This window comes from Gorilla gorilla, chromosome 2, assembly GCF_029281585.2.
Source record: "Gorilla gorilla gorilla isolate KB3781 chromosome 2, NHGRI_mGorGor1-v2.1_pri, whole genome shotgun sequence".
In the NCBI taxonomy this organism is placed as follows: Eukaryota; Metazoa; Chordata; class Mammalia; order Primates; family Hominidae; genus Gorilla; species Gorilla gorilla.
Window position 1 is genome coordinate 208,299,442 of NC_086017.1, and position 27,078 is coordinate 208,326,519.

Consider the following 27,078-nt stretch of genomic DNA (forward strand, 5'->3'; position numbering starts at 1 on the left):
CACACCCAGCTAATTTTTGTATTTTTGGTAGAGGCAGGGTTTCACCCTGTTGGCCAGGCTGGTCTCAAACTCCTGACTTTAGGTGATCCGCCTATCTTGGCCTCCCAGAGTGCTGGGATTACAGGCGTGAGCCACCGTGCCCAGCTGGGATTAGCATTTTCTAATATAGAAAGCTGTTTTTTCTTACAGCAAAGGGTTACTACAAAGCACTGCTGTTTTTTGTTGGGGAACTTTCATTGAACATACAGTTGGGAAGATGGATGACTCTGCAATCTTATGCAGTGTAGAATTGTTTTTGAGTAGGTTGCCATTGCCATATGGTATCTGAAAATTTTTCTCAAACTCTAAAATACATCTGGAGACCTGCATTTGATTGATTATGTCAATGAAGAGTATGCTTAGTGTTTATGATTTATTGATTTAGCAAATTAGTGTGTATTGCTACAAGATAAGTAGTGACCCTTTTAAAACATTTTGAATTCAGTTGTCCTTATTTATTTATTTTTTTTTGAGACAGAGTCTCGCTCTGTTGCCCAGGCTGGAGTGCAGCGGTGCAATCTCGGCTCACTGCAACCTCCGCCTCCCCGTTCAATCAGTTCTGTCTCAGCCTCCCGAGTAGCTGGGACTACAGGCGCCTGCCACCATGCCCGGCTAATTTTTGTATTTTTAGTAGAGACGGGGTTTCACCTTGTTGGTCAGGCTGGTCTCAAACTCCTGACCTCAGGTGATCCACCCCCGTCAGCCTCCCAAAGTGCTGGGATTACAGGCGTGAGCCACCACACCTGACCTCAGTTGTCTTTAAAATTCTGTAACTTGCCATAAGAGGTCATAATTTAACACTTTAAATATAGCTTTTAACTATATGTATATATTATATATATATGTATATATTATATATATACGTATATATATTATATATATTATATATACGTATATATATTATATATATTATATATACGTATATATATATTATATATATACGTATATATATATATATTTTTTTTTTTTGAGATGGAGTCTTGCTCTGTTGCCCAGGCTGGAGTGCAGTGGCACGATCTCGGCTCACCACAACCTCCGCCTCCTGGGTTCAAGTCATTCTCCTGCCTCAGCCTCCTGAGTAGCTGGGACTATAGGCACGCGCCACCATGCCTGGCTAATTTTTGTATTTTTAGTAGAGACAGGTTCACTGTGTTGGCCAGGCTGGTCTCAAACTCCTGACCTCATGATCCGCCTGCCTCAGCCTCCCAAAGTGCTGGGATTACAGGCATGAGCCACCACACCCAGACAACTTTATATATATTTCATCTTCATATATACCAGAAAAATAGGTGGCCATTACTAAGGTGGTATTCCATCCCAAGGATTGTTGAAGATGTCATTTTTTTGAATGACGGTTTTCAGATAGCACTTTGTTGCAGACTGGGTTGGTTACTTGTATTTTTTGGGGTGTGAAATCATAATTCAGGTATTTACAAAAAGAAAAAGTATTCCCAAGTTACGTACATTTTAATGTTTTTTAAAACTTATTTTTAAAGTATAAACTTTCCCAGTGTTTTTCATTGAACTTTATCTTCAAAACCAAATAGAAAATAGAAACTGAGTTGAATGTAGGAGCTTTTCCATTGCTAGTCATAGTAAAGGCCACATCCAGCTGTACAATATGGGAATAACAAGGCTTTAAAAGCTATCTGGGGAGAGAAAGGCAAATGGGAATGAAAGAATAATTTAGTTTTTTGTTGTTTTAATGTTTTTCCTCTAAGTCTTCAATTTAGAGAGAATTCTGTATTCTAATTTGAAACATGGTAAGAGGAAGTAAATGTTTATATTGATTACAGAGGTGACACTGGGATATAGCTTTTCTTAAAATAATATACTTTATGTAAAAAGCAGAAAAATCAGAACTAGTGAGATTTAACAAATTATTGTGGGAATTGAGTCTGATTCTGTAACATTAAATGAAATGTTAGATTCAAAAGTCATTCAAACCAATAATATTACATGTAGTGTAGCACTGGCTGAAATACATTTAAAAGAAAAAGGAAATAAAAATATCCAATTAAAAATCAAAGAAATAGTGGTCTCACCTTATGACATGCATTTTATTTTACTATTTTTATTTATTTATTTATTCATTCATTTATTTATTTATTTGAGACAGAGTCTTCCTCTGTCTCCCAGGCTGGAGTACAGTGGCGCAGTCTCAGCTCACTGCAAACCTCCGCCTCCCGGGTTCAAGTGATTGTTCTGCCTTAGCCTCCCTAGTAGCTGGGACTACAGGCACCCGCCACCACACCTGGCTAATTTTTGTATTTTTAGTAGAGGTGGTTTAGTAGAGATGTTGGCCAGGCTGGTTTCGAACTCCTGACCTCAAGCGATCTGCCCGCCTTGGCCTCCCGAAGTGCTGGGATTACAGGCATGAGCCACCACACCGGGCCCATGACATGCATTTTCAATGTCTAACTTCTCTCTCTCTCTCCATAGGTATATAAGAATGTGATTCTACAAGTTCCAGTGGGACTGACTGTACATACCTCTCTAGTATGTTCTGTGACTCTGCTCATTACAATCCTGTGCTCTACATTGATCCTTGTAGCAGTTTTCAAATATGGCCATTTTTCCCTATAAGTTTTATGTAGTTAAGTGCTTCCTAGAAACCTAAATAAGATCTATTAATTTCTGACGAGAGGTGTTCTTCTAGAATTAATTACTTTTATCTTTTGTCTTCATTTGTGGCCAAAATTATGTTTACTAGAGGAAATTTGGGATCATTCTCAGCTAATTCCAAAATGTAGTGCTCTATTGCATGGATCCTTGGTAATCCTCAAGCATCAGATGCCATAAGGGGAAACTTAATTCTGCTAAATTAATGTTTATTTTGTGAGAAGTGACTTTATCTTCATTTGGGGTAGAAAAATTATTTCTTTATGTAGTAGAGACAAATTATTCTCATTTTGCGAATACTTTCAATTTAAGCTACAAATGGAGAAAACCGTTATAAATAAGAATAAAATAGGCCAGGCGCAGTGGCTCACGCCTGTAATCCCAGCACTTTGGGAGGCCGAGGTGGGCGGATCACCAGAGGTCAAGAGTTTGAGACCAGCTTGGTGAAACCCTGTCTCTGCTAAAAATACAAAAATTAGCTGAGGCTGGTGGTGGGCATCTGTAGTCCCAGCTAATTGGAAGGGTGAGGCGGGAGGATCGCTTGAACCTGGGAGGCGGAGGTTCCAGAGAGCCAAGATCGCACCACTGCACTCCAGCCTGGGCGACAGAACGAGACCCTGTCTCCAAAGGAAAAACAAAAAAGAAGAATAAAATAATTTGGATGAAAATCATGTTTATTTAAATAGTAATGTCATGAGACTATTAAAGATGTGCCAGAGTTTCAATGAAAATCATTAAAGTAGGACAGCTAAGAAATTAATATTAATATCAAAATTATTGATAATCTTAAATTATTGATTATTCCTTAACGCACTCCATTCTCCTTTTACATTTTATCATGTTTCTTTTGAATATATGAATTGGCAAAGGACTTGAAACTGAGTACTAAGATTTGGTACAGAGTATGTCAGGAAGACAACTCAGATTGCCATTTTAAATAAAGTTGTACATGAACAATAATTGGAATCATCAGGTAATTTTTTTAAACAAAGGTTCTTCATTTACTGTTATGATTGGAAAAAAATTAGAAAATAAAGTAAGTGCCATAGGCTAATTAAAAAATAAAACCTTGGCCGGGCGCAGTGGCTCACGCCTGTAATTCCAGCACTTTGGGAGGCCGAGACGGGCAGATCACGAGGTCAGGAGATTGAGACCATCCTGGCTAACACGGTGAAACCCCGTCTCTACTAAAAATACAAAAAAATTAGCCGGGTATGGTGATGCATACCTGTAGTCCCAGCTACTCGGGAGGCTGAGGCAGGAGAATGGCATGAACCCGGAAGGCAGAGCTTGCAGTGAGCCGAGATCGCGCCACTGCACTCCAGCCTGGGCGACAGAGTGAGACTCTGTCTCAAAAAAAATAAATAAATAAAAATAAGTAAATAAAACCTTAGGGCAAGCATGTTCCAAAACAGAAGACATCAAACCAGGGTGTGTTGGCATTATTTGTTTTATGTAGAGTATTGAGATGTGATAAACCTTTGTATATGCCATCACTGCTCCATTTCCTAAAGTATTTTGATGTTTTCATGGGACTACATCTTGTATAATTTGACATGTATGACCTGACTAGTCCTAACAGTTCTTTTTAAACGTGTATTTGAGACTTAAATATTGGAAAAGGCAACCCAGTGCCATAAAGCAGAAACAGTGACCTTTAAAATGACTAAAATTTCAACCCAGTATAGTTTCATACCTATTTCATGCTTTCTCGTAAGAAAGAATTTCATGTTTTAGAAACATTTCTTTCACTATGGGATTAATAATGTGACACTAAAATGGAATTATATATGTCAGCTACAATTCAGGCATTGTTTTGGGATATGGTTAGATTGACAGGCAATGTTTTGGAATATGGTTAGACGGGGAGGGAACACGGTACTGTTTAACATCTTAAGAGTATGTGGGGGTATGTGTATACAGAATGTTTTTGTTTTTGCTCATCACAACCAGGTTTCATCAGTATTTAAAATATTTAAGATTGTGGCTTGGAATGTGGTTCAGCCATTTACTCACTTATACAAATATTCAGAAGTGTAATAAAAATGTGAATGAAGAAAACTTTGATATAACTCTTCTTGCCTGGATAAATGGTTGCAGATGACATCACTTTTAGTATAACAGAACATTTCTGGTTTTGTTTGTATCATCTTGTAAACATGGCCAACATGGTGAAACCCCATCTCTACTAAAAATACAAAAAATTAGCTGGGAGTGGTGGCATGCGGCTGTAATCCCAGCTACTCAGGAGGCCGAGGCAGGAGAATCACTTGAACCCGGGAGGCAGAGGTTGCAGTGAGCCGAGATCGTACCACTGCACCCCAGCCTGGGCGACAGAGTGAGACTCCGTCGCAAAAAAAAAAAAAAAAAAAAAAGGAAAGAAAAAGAAAGAAATGTACCTTTTAAGGAGTTCCTTTAGTGTGTCTCTGTTGGTAGCTTGTTTATGTTTGATGATATATTTATTTCATCCTCACTCATCTGATGGATAATTTAGGTAGTTGTATGCTTTTTTTTTTTTTTTTTTTCCGAGACAGAGTCTCGCTCTGTCGTCCAGGCTGGAGTGCAGTGGTGTGATCCCTGCTCACTGCAACCTCCGCTTCCTGGGTTCAAGTGATTCTCCTGCCTCAGCCTACCAAGTAGCTGGGACTACAGGCACACACCACCACACCCTGCTATTTTTTATATTTTTAGCAGAGACAGGGTTTTGCCATCGTTGGCCAGGCTGGTCTCGAACTCCTGATCTCAGGTGATCCGCCCACCTCAGCCTCCTAAAGTGCTGGGATTACAGGTGTGAGCCACTGTGCCCAGCCGGTAGCTGTACACTTCTAAGCTTGGTTATTTTCTCTTGGTACTTTGAAAATATACCATTATTGACTGGCACCCGTTTTGCTGTTGTGAAATCTGCTATGAATGTAATAGTTGTTTGTACAGAATGTCTTTTCTCTCTGGTTGCTTTATCTCTGGTATTCTGCGGTTTCATTTTCATGTGTTTGAAATTTCTTTACTTATCCTGCTTGGTATTCAGTTTGCTTCCTGAATCTGAAGATTCCTGTCTTTAATCAATTCTGGAAATTTTTCAGCCATTATCTCATCATTATCTGCCTCTTTTGGTTTTTCTCTTTTCTCTCCTGGAATTCTCATTAGGAGTATGGTAGACCTTAACAATCTATCCCCATGTCTCTTAAGCTTGCTTTCATTTTTCCTGTCTCTAGGCTGTTCTCAGTAATTTCTTTTGGTCTGTCTTCCAGGTTACTAATTTTCTCTTCAATTGTGTGTAATCTGCTATTTAACCAAACATTGGCTTTGGTTTCAATTATTCTTTGTTTCTAGAAATTCTACTTAATTCTTTTGTTGTTGTTTTTGTTTTGAGACGGAGTTTTGCTCTTGTTGCCCAGGCTGGAGTGCAATGGCATGTTCTTGGCTTACTGCAACCTCCACCTCCCAGGTTCAAGTGATTCTCCTGCCTCAGCCTCCTGAGTAGGTGGGACTACAGGTGCCCACCACCACGCCTGGCTAATTTTTGCATTTTTAGTAGAGACGGGGGTTTCACCATGTTGGCCAGGCTGGTCTCGAACTCCTGACCTCAGGTGATCTGCTCACCTCGGCCTCCCAAACTGCTGGGATTACAGGTGTGAGCCACCGCACCTGGCCTACTTATTTCATTTTCAAAGCTGTTTGGTCGTTAAAAAAAAAAAGCATCTTGTTTCTTGCTCGTGTTTTCTAGCTCCTGTCTTACTTTCTTTAATCATTTAAATAGGCGTACTGTATATTCTGTAGCCATCAATTCCAGCAGCTAAAGTCTGTGTGGGTTTCATTATGTTCTTTGTAGTTTCTATTGACTCACTCATTGCTGCTTATTTCCTCAGGTGTATTGTATTTCGGGTGCTCATGTTTGGCTTCGGAAATCCTGTTTATCTGTGAAATCCTTTGAGACCCAGGTTGAGGGTACACCTGTGCAGTCAGGATTTGTATTTGTTTCTTCCAGGCCCCCCAGAACTCCAGCCTGGGACCACTTTCTTGACAAATTTGAACTTTAAAACCTTAGTGAGGGAAAATTCTAAAGGGTTATTAATTCTAAAGGGAAAATTTTCTTCTGCCCTGCAAGCCCACTGCAGGCCAAAGTAAACAAATGTCCTGTGTGTCTCCCTGGGCTAGCATAGGGTTTTTTTTCCCCCCCAGTCTGCTCTTGGAGGGTATAGCGCCTTGAATTTCCAGTCCTATGCAGGATCACAGTCCTGACTTCTTGTATAGGCCCAAGTCCTTGTCTTTAGTTTCCTGTGCACCTATTAAAACTCTAGAGATTTCTGAGATAAGTAGGTGCCCTCAACACAACCATGGCTTCACTGCCCTGCTTACCACTCTGGTGTCCTGCCCCTTCTTCAGGTTGAGTGTGAAATTTGGAAGACTGTCAGAAACATTCTATTTTCATTCTTGCAAGTTATGCCTTTGAAACGATGTCTTATTTATCCAGTGTTTCTGTGTGTTTAATAATCAGAGCATTTTTCAGGTTATCTCTTACTGTGCCATGTTGCTCCTTGATTCCTTTCTCTCCTGTACCCACTGCATCAATTGAGTTTTTTGCTCTACATTGATAGAGAAGCACAATTCCTCTTTCTTTCCACTGCCTTCCTACTTTATTTCCCTTCTATTCTTGCATCTCTATACTCCAGTATCCACATTGCAGTCTAGTGATCTTAAAGTGTAAGCCAGGTAACATCGCTTTCCTGCTTAAAAAAGCCTTTTAATGGTTTTTTGTAATATAGACTTTTTACCATGGCATTCAGGATCTTTCATGACCTGAATCTTGTCTGCTGTAGTGTTTTCTTAATAGTACCGCCTTCTTGTTCTAGGCCCCAGCTACACAGGCCTTCTTAACTGACCGTAGCAAGCCCTTTTCTTTCTTCTCCTGCCTGTATTGCTTTTCTCTGGGTGCTTCTTATTGCTGTCTCTTTCTGTTCTTGCCTTAAGTGTCACCTCCTTAACGAGGCCTTCTCTGACCATCCTATCCAAAGTAACCTCGCCAAGTTTTTTCTTATACCAGGTGTGACTACTTTAATTACTGCGTCTTCATATAAGCTCCACAAAGGCTTGGTGAATCGTGTTCACCCTTGCATTTCTTTTGTGTTTTTTGTTTTGTTTTTGAGGCATGACGACTCTGTCACGCTGAAGTGCAGTGGCCCGATCTTGGCTCACTGCAACCTCCTCCTCCTGGGTTCAAGCGATTCTCCTGCCTCAGTCTCCCGAGTAGCTGGGACTACAGATGCGTGCCACCATGCCCAGCTAATTTTTGTATTTTTAGTAGAAACGGGGTTTCATCGTGTTGGCCAGGCTGGTCTCGAACTCCTGACCTCAGGTGATCCGCCTGCCTCAGCCTCCCAAAGTGCTGGGATTACAGGCGTGAGCCACTGCACCTGACCCACCCTTGTATTTCTGATGCTTAACAGTGTCTAGTCCATATCAGACACTCAAATATTTGTAGAATAAGTGAAACATCGATGAACTCCTCCGTGGATAAAATAGGGAAGTCTTAATTTGCAAGGAGGTGATACTTAATTTAGCAGCAAAATTTTAGTTAAGAATTTGTAAGCATAAAAGCAAAATGGATAACGGATGAATTCCCAGAAACAAATGTCGCGGAGCAGATGTGTATAACAGCAATCGTCTGTCAGCGTCTTCCGTCGGCAGAAACCTGCTTGGAGACAATGCTGAATTAAATGAGGGACTGGCTGCTCCTCTCAATACAAAGACTACCAAAGGAATAAAAGCAATGTCTATCACCGAACTACTACTCCCAGCGGCCCCCGCGCGGGCCTGCCCATGGGAGGCGGCGCTCGTCTCCGCCCCGGGGAGCTCCGGCTTCGGGGCGGGAGGGGTTCTGGGTTCTGGCCCCGCCCCGTCCCGCTCCCCGCCGTCTTCCTCCCCCAGGGTTGTGGCCACGCGCAGCGGCGGCGGTTGTTCCGCTTCCCCTCCGGCCCGGGCCGTCGCCATTGCCGAAGGCTCCCTCCCCTCCCCTCCCTGGCGTCCGCAGGGCTCCGCCGCCGCTGGGCCTAGCGGTAGCAGCGGCTGCTCCAGCGCGGCGTCTCTTCCCGCCCCGCTTCCCCTTCCCTCCCCTCCCCTCCCCGCACCGCGCGCTAGCCCGGGGCGGCTCCGCAGCCCGCCGGGAGCTCTGACCGAGGCGCCTCGCTGGGGCGGGGACCTTGCCTTGCCTGGGGTAAGTGCACACAGGCCGGCCGGCGCGGGACGCAGGCCGGCTCTCTTCCTCCTCCTTCCTTCTCCGCGGCCTGGCGGGCGGGAGCGGCCCGGGACGGCCGACCTGCCCCGCGCGGGGCCGGGGAGCCGCCACCTGCGTGCTGGGAGCCGCAGCTCCTGGGGCGGTGGCTCATTGTCTGCTCCCCAGGGCCGTTTTCTTCGCTGGCTTTAGCCAGAAATGGGAAGCTTGCTGGGCTGCCGAGGTCTGACTCTTCCTGGACCCAGCCCTGCCCTGAACCGCGCGGCACCACGGTCTCTGCCGACTCTCGGTCTTCCCTCCCCTCGCGTTTCACCCTCTTCCTTTGCTCCGTTTTCTTAATGCTGGACCAGACTCTCCGGTTTTGTTCCTTGATTTTTCCTCTCTCACTGATTATCAGCCCCTGCTTGCTCGCTCTCTGTTCACTCGTTTCACTGCTCAGGAATATTGTCGCGAGTAGCTTGGCTGTTTTCTCAGCTCCAGCCTGTAACCTCTTTTCCACATTCCGCATTGGTAAAAACGTAGAGCGTCCCGGGCGCTTGAGGGCCACCGCTTACGAACGGAACTTTCGGAGCTTCTCCTCGCTCCTGTTTGAGCTTCAGCCTAGGGGTGAAATTTGCTTCTTTAGATAACTTAGGTGAAGTTAAGATTGGTTTTTCACCATGTTTGGCTTTCTTGGAAACACACGCACGCACAAACACAAAACGTTGCCACAGATTTCTCTCTGGACTCAACCTTTTAACTAATTCTTTAAAGATAAGTCATCCAAGAACAGAAGCGTGTCATCGTCAGTGGGTGTGAGGTTGTACCCATCCTTGTATCTTAATTTTAGTAGTACTGTCCCTGGGCAGTGTGAGCGTGATTTGTTTTCCCTTGATAAATAACGAACTCCGGTTGATATCATTATCTCACTTCTGCGTTACAGGTGATGTGTCCTTTCTTTGTTTTCTTTTTTAACCTTTATAAAAAGACAAAATGGTTAGGCCTAAAATTAAACTACGAAGAGCTGTGTTTTGGATCAAGGTTGTGCACGTCACGTTTTTTCCCCTGCTGTGTTCGACTCTTCCGCTCTTATAAGTAGGCAGGATATTGAAATGTACAAGAATTTGCTCTGGGGGTTTTGTTTTTGTAGGGTTGTCCAATAGAATAACACTCAATAAAGTTACATTGGGATGAAGGCAGTGAATAGTAGTTTTTAAAGCAGGTTAAAACTTGTCAACTTTGCCAGAAGGTCTGTGGCTTCTGTAAAACCCACTCATGCTCGTGTATGTATGAAGAGCTTTTTTCATGTTCTGTTAGGAGTATGGATTTCAGGCAACTTTTTCACTCTGTCATCCTCGGCTATTAAATCTTTCGAGCTACTTATTAGCCAAGCACACTGATTGACACTTACTACGGAAAGTGAACCTGTAATAGATGTAGGTCTTAAACCAACTTTCCGATTTGGTAACAGAGGTTGACCTAAATTCAGTGTATTTTGTGTTTTCCCTAAATAGCCCATTGTTACCTTTCCCTCCAGCAAGGCTCTGAAAAAAGTGGCTCCAATACTCAGCTTTAATACTGTCATCATTTCTTAAATAGTAGTTATCAGTTGTCCTTAACTTAATGGATGTTTTATTGGCCTGAGGGATTAAGGTGTAGAAAGGTTGGAGTTTTGTTGGAGTTTGAAACTTGGTCTGTAGATGTTGGCTTCTCTGCCAGTTTCTTCTAATCAGCAGATATTTTTATGAAGGAAGAGTTCCTGGGTATTTCACTTCCTTTAGGGCCTTGGTTTATGGTTTACTCACATTCAGAGAGAGATACTATTCTGGACTCCGTGCTATTTAATACTAACCTTGCAAACCCAAATTCAAAATTAAGTTTATAGTTCGAGTATACAGGTGATAGGGCTCTCTGATCTTTATGATAGACAGGTTCCCAAGTAGATGCGGTTAACAATTAATATTTCTTTTTTTTTTTTTTTTTTTTTGAGACGGAGTTTCAGTTGCCCAGGCTGGAGTGCAATGGTGCGATCACCGCAACCTCCGCCTCCTGGGTTCAAGCGATTCTCCTGTCTCAGCCTGCTGAGTAGCTGGGATTACAGGCACGCGCCACCACGCGCGGCTAATTTTGTATTTTTAGTAGAGATGGGGTTTCACCGTGTTGGTTAGGCTGGTCTCGAACTCCCGACCTCAGGTGATCTGCCCGCCTCAGCCTCCCAAAATGCTGGGATAGGCGTGAGCCACGGCACACCACCAACAGTTTCTATTTCAATTATACTTTTTAAGAGAGACTAGAACTTGTTCAGGTAGCTAAAGTTAAACTTTCAATTATACGTTTCTAATATTTAAGAACTTCTTCAAGTAGCCAAGGATAAAATGAGTAGGAATGGTTAGATTCTTCCTTTTATCCATCAAAATTGATTATTATTATAATAATATTTGAGTATATTTCTTTTGGCTTTCTGACTTTTATACTTTTGGTTAAAATTTGAAACTGGGTCTTCTTCGCCGGGCGCGGTGGCTCACGCTTGTAATCCCAGCACTTTGGGAGGCCGAGGCGGGCGGATCACGAGGTCAGGAGATCAAGACCATCCTGGCTAACACAGTGAAACCCCGTCTCTACTAAAAATACAACAAAAAATTAGCCGGGCATGGTGGTGGGCGCCTGTAGTCCCAGCTAATCGGGAGGCTGAGGCCGGAGAATGGCGTGATGAACCCGGGAGGCGGAGCTTACAGTGAGTCGAGATCGTGCCACTGCACTCCCTCCTGGGCTACAGAGCGAGACTCCGTCTCATTAAAAAAGAAAAAGAAAAAGAAAAATAAACTGGGTCAACTTCAAGACTTTAAGTCGTAAAGGTTTCGATCAGTTTGGTATAAGAGTTGAGTTTCCAGACTAATCAGAGGGAGGGTGTTAATTGCAAATTGTGTGTCCAAGCTCTTCCTAGTATCCTTTTTGTGCCTTAACAGAGCAGAATAGGAAAGGGAAAAAAACCCTCATTGCCCCCCAAAAATAAAACACTGGTTGTTTTCCTCTGTGATCAGAGTTGAGTTTCATCACTTCTTCCCTTCTAGGGTCACCTGCCTGGTTAAGGGTAGTCAGTCTGAACATTCATTCAGGATTTCAGTGTTCCAGCCTACTATCTCTGAGTTTCTTTAGTACTCACTCCATGTATCCCATGTGGTTAGGAGCTAGAGTCCTGCGTTTGAATTCTTGCTGTTCTACTTTACCCTGGGCAAGATAAACATTCTTTTCAAGACTTGCTTTTCTCACCTGTAAGATGGGGATAATAATAATAATACCAATTTCACAGGGATATTTAGATCAAATGAGGGAATGCAGGTAAAGGATTCTGTAATTATAGTTCTTAATAAACGTTAGTTAATAGTCTGTTCTTACATGCTGTAGAGTCGATACTCCTAAACTTAGAATTAAAACTGCCTTCTAGGCCGGGTGCGGTGGCTCACACCTGTAATCACAACACATTAGGAGGCTGAGGTGGGCCGATCACTTGAGGTCAGGAGTTCAAGACCAGCCTGGCCAACATGGTGAAACCTATATTCTCTACTATTCTTTAGTAGAGAATTTAGTATTCTCTACTAAAAATAAAAATATTAGCTGGGCGTGGTGGCGGGCGCCTGTAATCCCAGCTACTCCGGAGGCTGAGGCAGGAGAACTGCTTGAACCCAGGAGGCAGAGGCTGCAGTGAGCTGAGATTGCGCCACTGCACTTCAGCCTGGGTGACAGAGTGAGACTCCGTCTCAAAAACAAACAAACAAACAAACAAACAAAAAACTGCCTTCTAAAAGAACAAAGTTTCTGAGACCGTAACTAAAAATAAAAATTACTTTTGGATGAATAAAATATAATTTTTCAGGAGAAAAAATATAAAATAGTTTCACCACTGAAATAAAACATAGGGTTTTTGAACACAAACTTCTCAGATTTAAAAATATGTGTATTTCCTGTATAAAAGTTGAAAGGTGGGCAGTGGCTGGTGGTGCCTGTAGTCCTAGCTACTTGGGAGGCTGAGGATACTTTGAGTCCAGGAATTTGAGGTCAGCCAGGACAATACAGGGGGACCCCATCTCTTAAATCAGACAAAAATGAAAGTAGAAAAAAATATTAAATAAGAAATTTGGAAAGTGGTAAAAACTTTTAAGACAAAATTACCTTAGTCTCAGCTGGAAGAGAGAACCATTGTAACAAACTGGAACAGTGGTTTTGTTCCTTATTTTAAATTTAAATTCTAAAAGCAGTACATATTTATTATAAAAGGTTCAAACAAGTCAATTAAATATTTAAAGAGTGAAAATTCTTTGGGAGACCGAGGCAGGAGGATCACCTGAGCTCAGGAGTTGGAGGTATAGTGAGCTATGATTGCACCATTGCATTCCAGCCTGGGTGACAGAGCAAGACCCTGTCTTATAAAATTCTTAAAAAGTGAAAATTACTTTCTCTTTTTAGTCCCATTCCTTAGAAGTACCTACCCGCTGTTAATAGTTTTACTTACTGAGTTAGAAATAAGTACCTTTTGTGTGTCGGATACTTTTTATGTTGATTTTAAAATAAAAAATCTGATCATTAAGTATTGTTTTCCATATCATGACATATAGTGGTACTTCTACTTTTTAAGTTATTAGATATTACGCTATATGGTAGTACTTTAATTATTTGTGATCATTTATGTTATTTCTAACTTTGAGCAACTAAAACTAGAGCCTTAATGAACTTATACGTATGTCTTTGTGCACATGCATATGTAGATAAGTATTTCCATTAAAACGACTTGTAAGTGTGCCTTTAAATTTCTTTTTTCTTTTTTTTTTTTGAATTGCATTCCAAAAAGACTTGTAATCTATATTTCCTTATTGAGTTGTAGAAGCTCTTCACATGTAATAGATATTAATCTGTTGCCTTCTGTTTAAGATCTTCCTCATTCCACCTTTACAAAAAACATTCTTATGTGTTTTCTTCTGGTACTTTTAATAATTATTGTGTTTCAATCTTTTTTTTTTTTTTTTTTTGAGACAGAGTCTCACTCTGTCACTCAGGCTGGAGTGCAGTGTTGCATCTCAGCTCACTGCAACTTCCGCCTCCCGGGTTCAAGCGATTCCCCTGCCTCGGCCTCCCGAGTAGCTGGGATTACAGGCACCATACCATCACACCCAACTGATTTTTTTTTTTTTTTTTGTAGAGATGGGGTTTTGCTGTGTTGGCCAGGCTGGTCTCAAACTCCTGACCTCAGGTGATCTGCCTGCCTTGGCTTCCTGAAGTGTTGGGATTACAGGCGTGAGCCACTGTGCCCAGCCCATTGTGTTTCAATCTTAATCTTTCTGGAATTTTTTCATGCCTGGTGGGGATAAAAGAGTTTTAAAATAGTTTTGCTACAGAAATAAAATACAGGTATAAAAATATTTGGCCGGGTGCAGTGGCTTACGCCTGTAATCCCAGCACTTTGGGAGGCCTAGGTGGGTGGATCACCTGATGTCAGCAGTTGGAAACAGCCTAACCAACGTGGTGAAACCTTGTGTCTACTGAAAACACAAAAAATTAGCTGGGTGTGGTGGTGCACACCTGTAGTCCCAGCTACTCCGGAGGCTGAGGCAGGAGAATTGTCTGAGCCCGGGAGGCGGAGGTTGCAATGACCTGAGATCAAGCCACTGCACTCCAGCCTGGGCAACAGAACGAGACTCCATCTCTAAGTAAAAAAAAAAAAAAAAAAGAAGAAGAAGTAACTAGATTTTTCTGTTCATTGGTATTTTTATTATCTTACTGGACTTCAGTAAACGTCTTTATTTTGTTTTCTAGGTTCATTGTTTTATCTGAGAATAATAGTAACTTCAGTCACTTTTCTGTGGTTACAATATTTAAGCTTTTTTTTTTTTCTTTTTCTTTCTTGGGTTTCACCGTATTAGCCAGGATGGTCTCGATCTCCTGACCTCGTGATCCGCCTGCCTCAGCCTCCCAAAGTGTTGGAATTACAGGCATGAGCCACCGTGCCCAGCCCTTAACCCTGTTTTAGGTCTTTATTACATTGGCCTGAAGTTCCAAGACTTGGTTAAACAAGAGAGGTGTCATTGTCTTGAAATGACTCTGGTATTAATATTTTTATAGTTAGGGATGATGGCAGCTGTTGGATTTAGAGAAAGATTATTATTTTATTCTGTTTCTGCTTTACAAAAAATAGGAATGGCTTCTGAATTTTATCAGATGCTATTGTAACATTTAGATGATGATATGGTTTTCTTCTTTTAACTATTGCTGAGGATATGTAATAGTAAATTTGCTATTAATCAAAGGTATCACAAGGTATATATCGTGAATAACCGAAATCCCACTCATATTAGTCCTGCATACGGAATTTATTGAAAGGTTAGAGGAGAATCTCATATAAATTTAGATTAATAAGAATAGGCCAGGCACAGTGGCTCATGCCTGTAATCCCAGCACTTTGGGAGGCCGAGGCAGGTGGATCACCTGAGGTTTGGAGTTTGAGACCAGCCTGACCAACGTGGAGAAACCTGTGTCTACTAAAAATAGAAAATTAGCCGGGCGTGGTGGCAGGTGCCTGTAGTCCCAGCTACTCGGGAGGCTGAGGCAGGAGAATCGCTTGAACCCGGGAGGCGGAGGTTGCAGTGAGCCGAGATCGTGCCATTGCACTCCAGCCTGGGCAACAAAAGTGAAACTCTGTCTCATTTAAAAAAAAAAAAAAAAGAATAGATAGGCCTTTATGATAACTTCTGTAGTTAACTTCTATAACCTATTCAGGAATCCTTATTCATGAGTCACTTTTGATGATTTGTATTTCCTAGATCATTTCTTTTAGATTTTCAAATCTGTTACTATATAGGTGTGTATAATCTTTTGTCATTAAGATCTGTGGTATTCATTTCCTTTTTTTATTAGTGATTTCACTATTTTTCTGAATTTGCCAAATGTTTGTCTACTTAGTGGTTTTTTTTACTAACCAGCTTTGAGATTTACTTATTGTATTGGTTTTTTTTTTTTGTTTTCTGAATCCCTGATTTCTACTTTTCTCTTTATTTTGCTCTCCTGCTTTTTTTGTTGTTGTTAACAATGTTAACATTAAGTTAATGTTAATATTATTAATTCTTAATGAATTCTTAGTTCCTTTAATGTGTTTTCGATGAGCGGTGATTGCTCCTCGGATAGACCTCATTGGCTACGATACCGCCACTGTGCAAAGCTAGTTCCTTTTAATGTCTTTTAATAATAAAAACGTTTAATGTTCTTAATTTGCTTTTGAATGCAGCGTTGGCTGCACATTCTAATTTACATGAATGATGTTCTTCTGCTCAGTATTTTCCAAATAGCTGGTGGTTCTAGTTTTGATTTCCTGTTTGACTCAGGAGGTATTTAGGATAATTCTATTCACTCATATTTTCTTTCATTGTTGTCAGCTTCTATAATCTTTTAAAATATCTTTTAAACTTATTGAGGGTTTCTTGTGACTTAAAACATAATCCATTTTGGAAAATGTTCTATGAAAACTTAAAAAGAACATTTTCTGTTGGTAATATACAGAGTTTTATACATAACCTATTGATTAAATTTAATGACTAAGATTATTTGTATGAATTACCAGTTTTTATAAATAGTTCTTACTAAATATAGGACTTAGTCTTTATTAGTCCTAGTAAGAACTATAGTCGTTATTAATATTCTTATTAATGTAAAAATCTTCCTAATCTGCCAAAGACAAAGAGGTAGCATTGTTTCTGGGAAGCTTGTTCTCACGTTGGGACCTTTAGATTTTTATTTCTTCTGCCTGAATGTCACTGAGGCCATATTTGAAAGAGCTCTTTCATGATCACCTCTGCCTACCCCCACTCCGCATCTAACTTCCTGCCCCTCAGTGTGTTTATTTTCCTTTATAGCACTTCCATCTGAAGTTTCTTTTTCATTTATTTGGTTTTCTTTAATATACTATTTGTTTTACAGAGCTTTGAACAAATAGGTATGAAATAAGTATGTGTTGGTTGAGTGTCACTCTCTTATTTCTAATGATTTTTAAAAATTTTTATTCATTTTAATTAATAGACTTTGCAGCATTTTAGGTTCACAGCAAAACTGAGCCTAAGGTACAGAGTTCCCATATACCCCGTGCTCCTCACGCCCCTCTTCTCCAAGCCTCCTCCTCATCAGCATCCTGCATCACTGTGGTATATTTGGCACAGTCAGTGAACCAGCATTCACACATCATTACTGCCCAAAGCCCACAGTTTACGTTAGGGTTTGCTCCTATGGTATTGTACATTCAGTGGGTTTTGCCAAATGTATAACAGCATGTCTCCACCAGTATCATACAGACTGGTTTCCGCACCTTAAAACTCTCTGCTCCACCTGTTCCTCCTACTTTTACTGCAACCCCTGGCAACCGCTGATCCTTTTACTACCTCCATCGCAATGCCTTTTCCAGAATGTCCCGTAGTTGGAATTATATAGCATGTAGCCTTTTCAACTTGGCTTCTTTCACTTAGCAGTATGCATCTGAGGTTCTTCCGTGTCTTTTCATGGCTTGATAGCTCATTTCATTTTAGCACTGAATAATATTCCATTGTCTGGATGTACATTCACCTATTGAAGGACCAGGTTTGGTGATTATGAATAAAGCTGCTGTAAACATTGATGTGTGGAGTTTTTTATTGTGGTGTAAAATACATGTAACAGAATTTACCATCTTAACCATTTTGAAGTATACAGTTCAGTGGTACTAAATACATTTATAGTGTGCAATTATCACCACCATCCATCTCCGAAACTTCCCATCCTGCAAAACTGAAATTCTATACCCATTGAACCATAACTCCTCATTCTCCTTTCTGTCTGCATGATTTTGGCTACTCTTACGTACCTTATGTAAGTGGAATCATATTTTGTGTTTTTGTGACTTATTTCACTTATCCTCAAGCTTCATTTGTGTTGTAGCATGTCAGAAGTTCTTTTCTTTTTTTTTGGGTGAATAGTATTCCCATGTATGTATTTACCTTATTTTGCTTGTCCATTTATTCATCAGTAGACACTTGCGTTGCTTCCGTAATTGAGGTACTGAGAATAATGCTACTACGAACATGGGTGTACAGACACCTCTTTGAGACCTTGTTTTCCGTTATTTCGGGTACATACCCAGAATGGAATTGCTGGGTCATATGATAATTCTGTGTTTCATTTTTTGAGGAACTACCGTATTGCTTTCCACAGCGCCTGTATCACTTCACGTTTCCATCAGCAGCGCACAGCAGTTCCAGTTTCTCTACATCCTTTTTAACACAACCGTTGTTGTTTTTAATAGTAGCCATCCTAATGGGTATTAGGTGGTATCATGTTAGTTTTGATTTGCATTTCTCTATGGTAGCTATGTTGAGCATTTTTTCATGTACTTATTGACCATTTGTATATCTTCTTTGAAAAAATGTCTATTCAGGTGCTCATGTGTAGGTTTTCGGGTGGACATAAGTTTTCAGCTGATTTGGGTGAATACGAAGGAGCATGATTGCTGGAGTGTATGGTAAGAATGTATTTCATTTTGTAAGAAACTGTTCAACTTTCTTCCAAAGTGGCTGTACCATTTTGCATTCCCACCAGCAATGGATGTGAGGGTTCCTGTTGCTTCATATCTTTTCCAGCATGTCATGTTATCATTGTTTTGGATTTTACCCATTCCAATAGGTAGTAGTGTCTCATTGTTTTCTGTTTTTTTTTTTTTTTGAGATAGAGTCTTGCTCTGTTGCCTGGGCTGGAATGTAGTGGCACGATGAGAACTCACTGCAGCCTCGAGCTCCTAGGCTCAAGCGATCTTCTCACCTCAGCCTCCAGAGTAGCCAGGACTACAGGTACGCTACCTTACCTGGCTATTTTTTTTTTTTTTTTGAAACGGAGTTTCGCTCTTGTCGCCCACGCTGTGGTGCAATGGCATGATCTGGGCTCACTGCAACCTCCGCCTCCTGGGTTCAAGTGATTCTCATGCCTTAGCCTCCCAAATAGCTGGGATTATAGGCGCCCGCCACCATGCCTGGCTAATTTTTTGTATTTTTTTTGTAGAGATGGGATTTCACCATATTGGCCAGGCTGGTCTCGAACTCCTGACCTCAGGTGATCCATCCACCTCTGCCTCCCAAAGTACTGGGATTACAGGCGTGAGCCACCGTGCCTGGCCTATACCTGGCTAATTTTTAAAATCTTTTTGTAGCGACGGTTCACTCTGTTGCCCAGGCTGGTAGATACTTCTTTTGCAGATATTTTTTTTCTAAGTCTGTGGTTTAAGTTCTCATTCTCCCAACTCTGATGATTTCTGTCATGTTTTGATTCAGTATTATTTGGTACATGTGTAAATTCTACACTGCTCAAGACCTTCATTATGAATTATACCTCATCCGTGAAAATGATTGTTCTGGACGATCATGATTTAACATTTTTGCATCTTATATTTTGCTTGTCTTAAATTCCTGTTGTACTTTCTTTTTTGTTCAATAAATTATTCAACATTATCTTTCCTTGCTGTTTTTTGTTGTGTCTTTTTAAAATTGCGTGTAGTTTATTTTTGCTTTATTCCAAAGTGAATGCTTAAAACATATTAATGCTTAAAACCTAAAATAAAGTTTTTTTGTTTTTTTTTAAAAAAAACCAAAACATGTTTATTATAATAAATGCTTTCTGGTATGTTTCTGTTATTTTATTTAATGCTTTCTGTTTTTTAATGATTAATTGTTGCTTTTTTTAATTGTTGTAAGATACATATAACATAAAATTACCATCTTAAACGTTCTTAAGTGTACAGTTCTTTGGCATTAAGTACTCACGTTGTGGTACAACTTTCCCTACCATCTGTCTTCAGAATTTTTTTCATCTTCCCCAACTGAAACTCGGTACTCATTAAACACTTAACTCCTTATTCCCTACCTCCAGCCTCCAGTAGCCTATCTCTAATCTGTTTTCTGTCTCAATGAACTTCCCTCTTCTGGATATTTCTTATAACTGGAATCGTGCAACGTTTGTCCTTTTGTGTCTTGCTCATTATTTCATGTAGCGCAGTATTTTCAGGGTTCATCCATTTTGTAGCATATAGTATAGGTTGAGCATCGCTAATCTGAAAATCCAAAATCTGAAATGCTCCAAATTCCAACACTTTCTGAGTGCTGACATGACATCACAAGTGGAAAATTCCATATGTAAGTACTTAATGCAAACCGTGTTTCATGCACAAAATTATTTAAAATATTGGCCAAGCACAGTGGCTCACTCCTGTAATCCTAGCACTTTGGGAGGGCAAGGTGGGTAGATTGCTTGAGGCCAGGAATTCAAGACCAGCCTGGCCAACATGGTAAAACCCCGTCTCTACTAAAAATAGAAAAATTAGCCAGCGTGGTGGTGCGCACCTGTAATCCCAGCTACTCGGGAGGCTGAGGCATGAGAATCTCTTGAGCCCAGAGGGCGGAGGTTGCAGTGAGCCCACATCACACCACTGCAGTCCAGCCTGGGTGACAGAGCAAGACTGTCCCCCCAAAAAACACACAAATTTGTATTTATATATATATGTGTATATATATTTATATATATGTATATATATTTATATATGTATATATATTTATATGTATGTATATATATTTATATATGTATATATATTTATATATGTGTATATATATTTATATATGTATATATGTATGTATATATGTATGTATGTATATATGTATATATTTATATATGTGTATATATGTATATATTTATATATGTGTGTATATATATTTATATATGTGTGTATATATATTTATATATGTGTGTATATATATTTATATATGTATATATGTATATATGTATATATTTGTATATATGTGTATATATATTTTTATATATGTATATATATTTATATATGTATATATGTATGTATATATATTTATATATATGTGTGTATATATATATAATTACCTTTAGGCTATATATAAAGGGCATTTATGAAACACAAATGAATTTCTTTCTTTCTTTTTTTTTTTTTTTTTTTTTTTTTTTGAGACCGTTTCACTCTTGTTGCCCAGGTTGGAGTGCAATGGCGCAGTCTTAGCTCACTGCAACCTCCTCCCAGGTTCAAGTGATTCTCCTGCCTCAGCCTCCTGAGTAGCTGGGATTACAGGCACATGCCACCACTCTCAGCTAATTTTTGTATTTTGAGTAGAGATAGGATTTCAGCATGTTGGCCAGGCTGGTCTCGAACTCTTGACCTCAGGTGATCTGCCTGCCTCGGCCTCCCAAAGTGCTGGGATTGCAGGTGTGAGCCACCGCGCCGGGCCTGAGACAAAAATCTTATAATCTTCAGATATAAGAGGGTTGCCCAGTTTGGAGTGCAGTGGTGCAACCTCAGCTTGCTGCAGTCTTTCAGGCAGCCCTCCCATCTCAGCCGCCTGAGTAGCTGGGACTACAGGTGCATGCCACCACACCCGCCTAATTTCTGGGCTCACGTGATCCTATCTTCCTGCCCCAGCCTCCCTAAGTGCTGGGATTGCAGGTGAGAGCCACCACACCTGGCCTAATTATTTCTTTTATCTTGCTAATTACATTTAGTATTAACACAAGTTATTGAAACCTTGTTTATGTGAATTCATTGCTCATTGCCAGCTTTCTGTTTTACATTTAAATTCATTAGTCATGTATACCATCTAGTGTACATTTTCAGCTAGTATTTTCACTGGGAGTACCTGGAAGCCACATTTAATGATTTAGATTGCTAACTTCCCTCAGAAATTCTGTTGATGTTGTTCTGTCGCCTTGCATTAATCATTTTGTTTTTTTCCTGTGCCTGGATGGTGGTAGGAATTTTCCTTTTTCTTTTTTTAAAAATATTTTGACAGATTCTGTCTTGTACATGTTCACTAATGTTGCCTGAAACATTAGTTCCTTATGATCTTTGTACTTGGTGCTTTTTAAAAAATTTCCAATAATACTTTTGGTGATTACTTTTGTTTCAATTGTTCTGTTTCCTTCCTTCAAAACACATGTAATTATTAGGTTGGCTCACCATTTCTGTCCCCTATGTGAACTGCTCAAAAGTTTGCCCTTTTTTACCACTCGTTTGATTTTTCTTTTTCACTTCTAATGTTGGCTTTATTTCTGCTATTGCAATCTTAATTTCTTAGTATCCTTTTAAAATTTATCTCACTTTTCTTAAATTATCTTATCTCATCCTGGTCTCTTCTCTCCATATACTCCTGTTTTGTGTCATTTGCTAAATTGTGACTGGAAGTTCCTGAAGTAATTTACCTTGTAAGTTAGGTTCTGCTTTTGTGTGAAGGGTAATCTTCCTTGTGGTTTTCTTTTGTTATTAGGATTAGTGCTGGATTTCTTACTGCCTACTTACCATTGAACAGTAACTGTTATGTCCTGTCTCATGTGCATTTGTCAGAGATGTGTGTGGGTTTTCCTTGCCTCTCCAGGGGACTGGAGTTCTGATGAAACCGCTTCTCAGATGTATTTCTGAGGGATATAAATACACAGCTCCCGGCCTGATTTCCAGTGATGAACAGACATTCCTCTTCATATGGTATTCTGGGCTAGGGTAGTAGGATCTTACCCTACCCTGTTTCTGTCTTTGTGAGTCTGAACTGATGTATGAGAGTGGCCCTCATTTCTAGCATGTGCTGCTGTTACAGGTTTTCTGATTCTGATCTTACACCCACAACATAACACTCTCCTTGTTACTTCACTAAACCTCCCAGGAAGCAGTGTGTCCATTCAGGTTTTCCTGCCCTTACACAGCCCCGCCGGAACCTTACCTGCACACGGGTGCAGACACACACTTCCTGGTTTGCTTTCTGGAATTTGTGCCTGGTAGTGTCCCTGAATGTATGTTGAGAGATCACAGAAGATAAGGAACTGTGGCTGCCACAAAAACTGCCTCTGTGTAGCAAGGAGTGGCTGACCAATTCTTGATTCTGCCTTGATTCTTCAAAGCCGACTCTGAGTCTCCAAATAAAGGGATGGCTAGTAGGGAGAGACAAGATATCTTCATATGTTCTTTTAGGCAGATGATTGAACTTTGTTTTATGAGGCAGAGCATGGCTGGGTCACGAGTCTTTTTGCAGTACGGTTGACCTTAAAGCTAATTGAAATCCTTCAAAGATCTCATATAAATTGTATTGGTGGAGATTTGGGACAGACTACATTGGAGATTTCTGATTTGATAGCATTATTTACTAGAGTAAACCTGTTCCAATTTTTTGAAACTTAGGTAATCACTTAAGTAGTAACATCAGTCTTGATCTTCATCTTTTAATAAAAGATTTTACCTCAGATTGATAGATTTTCACTTTGGTAGTAGGAGAATGGTATCTTGTTCCATTTTGCATCTGTTTGATAAATCTAGTGAGGCTGAAAATTTTTCATATGTCTATGGACCCTCCCTCCCCATTTTTCCATTTTGATTTGCTATTTGGGGTTCATGGCCAAAATTAGGAAAAACTAGACTTCAGAGTGTTTACGCATTTCTTCTTCTGACTTTTTTTTTTTTGAGATGGAGTTTGGCTCTTGCTGCCCAGGCTGGAGTGCAATGGCACAATCTCGGCCCTCTGCAACCTCTACTTCCCGGGTTCAAGAGACTCTGCTGCCTTAGCCTCCTGAGTAGCTGGGATTATAGGTATGTGCCACCACGCCTGGCTAATTTTGTATTTTTAGTAGAGATGGGGTTTCTCCACGTTGGTCAGGCTGTTCTCGAATTCCTGACCTCAGGTGATCCGCCTGCCTCAGCCTCCCAAAGTGTTGGGATTACAGGCGTGAGCCACTGCACCCAGACTTCTTTTTTTTTTTTTTTTTTTTTTGAGACGGAGTCTCGCTTTGTTGCCAGCCTGGAGTACAGCGGCATGATCTTGGCTCACTGCAACCTCCGCCTCCTGGGTTCAGGCGATTCTCCTGCCTCAGCCTCCTTAGTAGCTGGGGTTACAGGCGAGCACCACCATGCCTGGCTAATCTTTGTATTTTCAGTAGAGACGGGGTTTCACTGTGTTGGTCTGGCTGGTGTTGAACTCTTGACCTCATGATCCGTCTGCCTCGGCCTCCCAAAGTGCAGGGATTACAGGTGTGAGCCACTGCACCCGGCCCCTTCCAACTTTTTAAGTAATCTTTCTTGTTGCTGACTTGTTCTCTCCCTGTTCCCTACCGTCAGGCAGTTTTGAAGCATTTTCTGAGGCTCGCCACTTGACTTCCTTTACGCTTTGTCATTGTTTCAGTTTTTTAATGTGGTGATTGAGTGAAAGCCAAGGGGAAGAAGAAAAAGAGAAAAAAAGGTCACATTTGAATTACAAAATGCCTTTACACTCCCTGTGTCCTCTGTGTACAGATACCTTCCTCTCTGTCTTTGCCTGACACATTCCTTTTCATCCTTCAAAAAGCAATTCTGGGTTTTTTTTTGCCTAATTACTCTCATCTAAACAGGAGCTCCGGGTCCCCCTTTCCAATGCGTTCCACTGGGCCCTGTCAGCATCTTAACTCATTTCAGAGTAGTTGTTATTTGTGAGCTCCAAACTGAGACTTAACTCTTTTAGGCACTTAATAAATATTTGAATGAATCAATAAATTAGGAGTATTAGAAACAAAACGCTTGGGCTGGGCGTGGTGGCTCATGCCTGTAATCCCAGCACTTTGGGAGGCCGAGCTGGGAGGATCACAGGGTCAGGAGTTCAAGACCAGCCTGCCCAATATGGTGAAACCTTGTCTGTACTAAAAATACAAAAATTAGCCGGGCGTGATGGCACGCGCCTGTAGTCCCAGCTACTCGGGAGGCTGAGGCAGAAGAATCGCTTGAACCTGGGAGGAGGAGATTGTAGTGAGCTGAGATTGTGCCGCTGCACTCTAGCCTGGGTGACAGAGCAAGACTCCATCTCAAAAAAGAAAGAAAGAAACAAAATGCTTATTCCTTGGTGCTGCAATGAAATAGCACTCAGCATAAATTTAACTTTCTCAGCAAGGCAATTTTACTTGCTGCATAAAGGGTGCTCCTTGCAGATGGAACAATGGTGAGAGCACACCTGAACAAGGGAGGGGAAGGGGTTCTTATTCCTGACACAGGTAGCCCCTATTGTTGTGTCATTCCCCTGTTGGCTAGGGTTGGACTGCACCATCTAAGCTAATTCCAATTGGCTATTTTAAAGAGACCAGGGGTATGAGCCAGAGTGGCAGGGTGAGTAGTTTAGTGGGAAGGACGGTTAGGAACAGGTAACTCAAGGTGACTTAGGTCAGAGCAGGTGACCAGGGGTGACTCAGGTCAAAGCAGGTGACCGGGATGAGTCAGGACAGAGCAGGTGACTGGGGGAACAGATGTGAACTACTGATGAAAACTGGTGGAAAAGGTTGTTTACTGAAACTACGTGGAAGTTAAACTTTAAAATGGAGGGCAATATTGGTTCTTTGAAGAGAAATCTAGAACTCACTGTATCCAATAGGAGAGATTTACCAAGAGTTTCTGTTATTTTTTCCATCCACATCATTTCCCTGCTTAGTAACTTCTAGTGTGAAAATATCAAAAGCAGGTGTCTCTGAGAAGTGGACTTAGGCTTATTCTTTTTTTCTTTTAGACCTTATTCTGGTTTGAGGTTTTTGTGATCATCATGTACTACTTTTATTATATAAGAATAAAAAAAAAAATTAACCCCAAACCCCTCAAATTTCCAGGCGCTTCCTATTGCCCAGACCCTGCACCATTCTGGCCCCACTCAGCCTAGTTTTATTTCCCACTGCTTGCCAGCTGTGCCCTGTGATCTCTTTGCTGTCTCATGAGCTACGTCGTACTTATGTTCCTGTTGCCTGGAATCCCGTCTTCTGGTCAGGAAGATGATCTGCGATAAATACCGAGAATACTCGCGTTAGAGACTGAATAGTGAGAGTTTAGACTCACGACCTGGGGTGTCATCTTGAACATACAGTGCTTAAGGGATGAGGTTTCTGGGTCAGTTTTATCGGTTGTGATGAACAAGATAAATGGAGCATTTGTCTTAGCTTCTAGAATAGTGACCTTAAAAGAGAGAGAATAGTGAATGTATCTTCAAACTTGCCTGGGTCTCCACTAGCCTAAAGAAGAAAAAACCCTTTAATTCTGATGCTGTCACAGATGAAATCCTTTCATTCACTGATTTATTCATTCAAGAAATAATGACTCATCACCTACTCTGGGCTAAACACAGTGTCCAGTGTGATGGTGATGTAATGGTCAACAAGATAGATACTCACTGGGTCCATGCCTGTGGAGTTTATACGTAGTTAGAGAAGACAGACATTAAAAGGACAAATCCAGTGTGATGAATGTTGAGATAAAAGGAAATAAACCAATACTTGTGGCAGTGAAGAGGTGTCGGAGGTTTCCTGAGAGAATGACATTTAAGCTAGTGCTTGAAGTAGGTGTTTGCCAGGTGGAGGTGGTGGGCAGAAAGTAGAGTCATCAGTTCATTCTGGTTTGTCCACGGCTTTCCTAGTTTTAGCACGACGCGTCCCGTGTCTGGGGAGGTCAGGTGCGAAAGCTTCAGATGGCAATTAAAGAAACAGTAAGAATAGTAAAAACTTAAAGCCTGAAGAGGGAAAGACTAAAATGAGTCTAGAAAGTTAGACAGGAGCCTGATGATGCACGCACTGTTGGGCTTTACCTAAGAACCATGAGAAGGTTTTAAGTGGGAGGATGAAGTGGTAGTATTTTTATTTTATTTTATTTTATTTTATTTTATTTTATTTTATTTTATTTTATTATTTTATTATTTTATTTTATTTTATTATTTTATTTTATTTATTTTATTTTATTTTATTTTATTGTAAGAAAGTGTCTCGCTCTATTGCCCAGGGTGGAGTGTACCCTGGCACGATCTCAGCTCACAGCAGCCTCCACTTCCTGGTTCAGGCGATTCTCATGCCTCAGCCTCCTGAGTAGCTGGGACAGCAGGCACTCATGATCACGCCTGGCTAAATTTTATATTTTTTTAGTAGAGACACAGTTTCACCAGGTTGCCCAGGCTGGTCTTGAACTCCTGACCTCAAGTGATCTGCCCACCTCAGTGTGCCAAAGTGCTGGCATTACAGGCATGAGCCACCACACCCGTCCAAGGATGTTAATTTCTTAAAAATGGAAAAACTTACACATTTTTATTCTCATATTTTTCTGTCACTGGATAGAAACATTACTAGCAGAGTAAATAATCCAGATGCCTGTCTTCAGCCTTTTTGTC

The 27,078-nt window shown here is 40.8% G+C and overlaps 1 protein-coding gene across 5 annotated transcripts in view; it reads left to right on the plus strand.

The window, feature by feature from the left end:
- Positions 1–27,078, plus strand: part of PIGX (phosphatidylinositol glycan anchor biosynthesis class X) — a 68,945-nt gene that overhangs the window by 19,789 nt on the left and 22,078 nt on the right. For 3 of the 5 annotated variants that reach the window (XM_031009676.3, XM_055382745.2, XM_031009673.3), the window contains exon 6: positions 2,482–4,722. In XM_031009676.3, coding sequence (XP_030865536.1) covers positions 2,482–2,625 — 144 coding nt within the window. In that variant the 3' untranslated portion in view covers positions 2,626–4,722. Of the gene's footprint in view, positions 1–2,481; positions 4,723–27,078 lie in introns of those variants that run through there. The other 2 variants (XM_063704536.1, XM_063704535.1) reach the window with 1 other exon arrangement.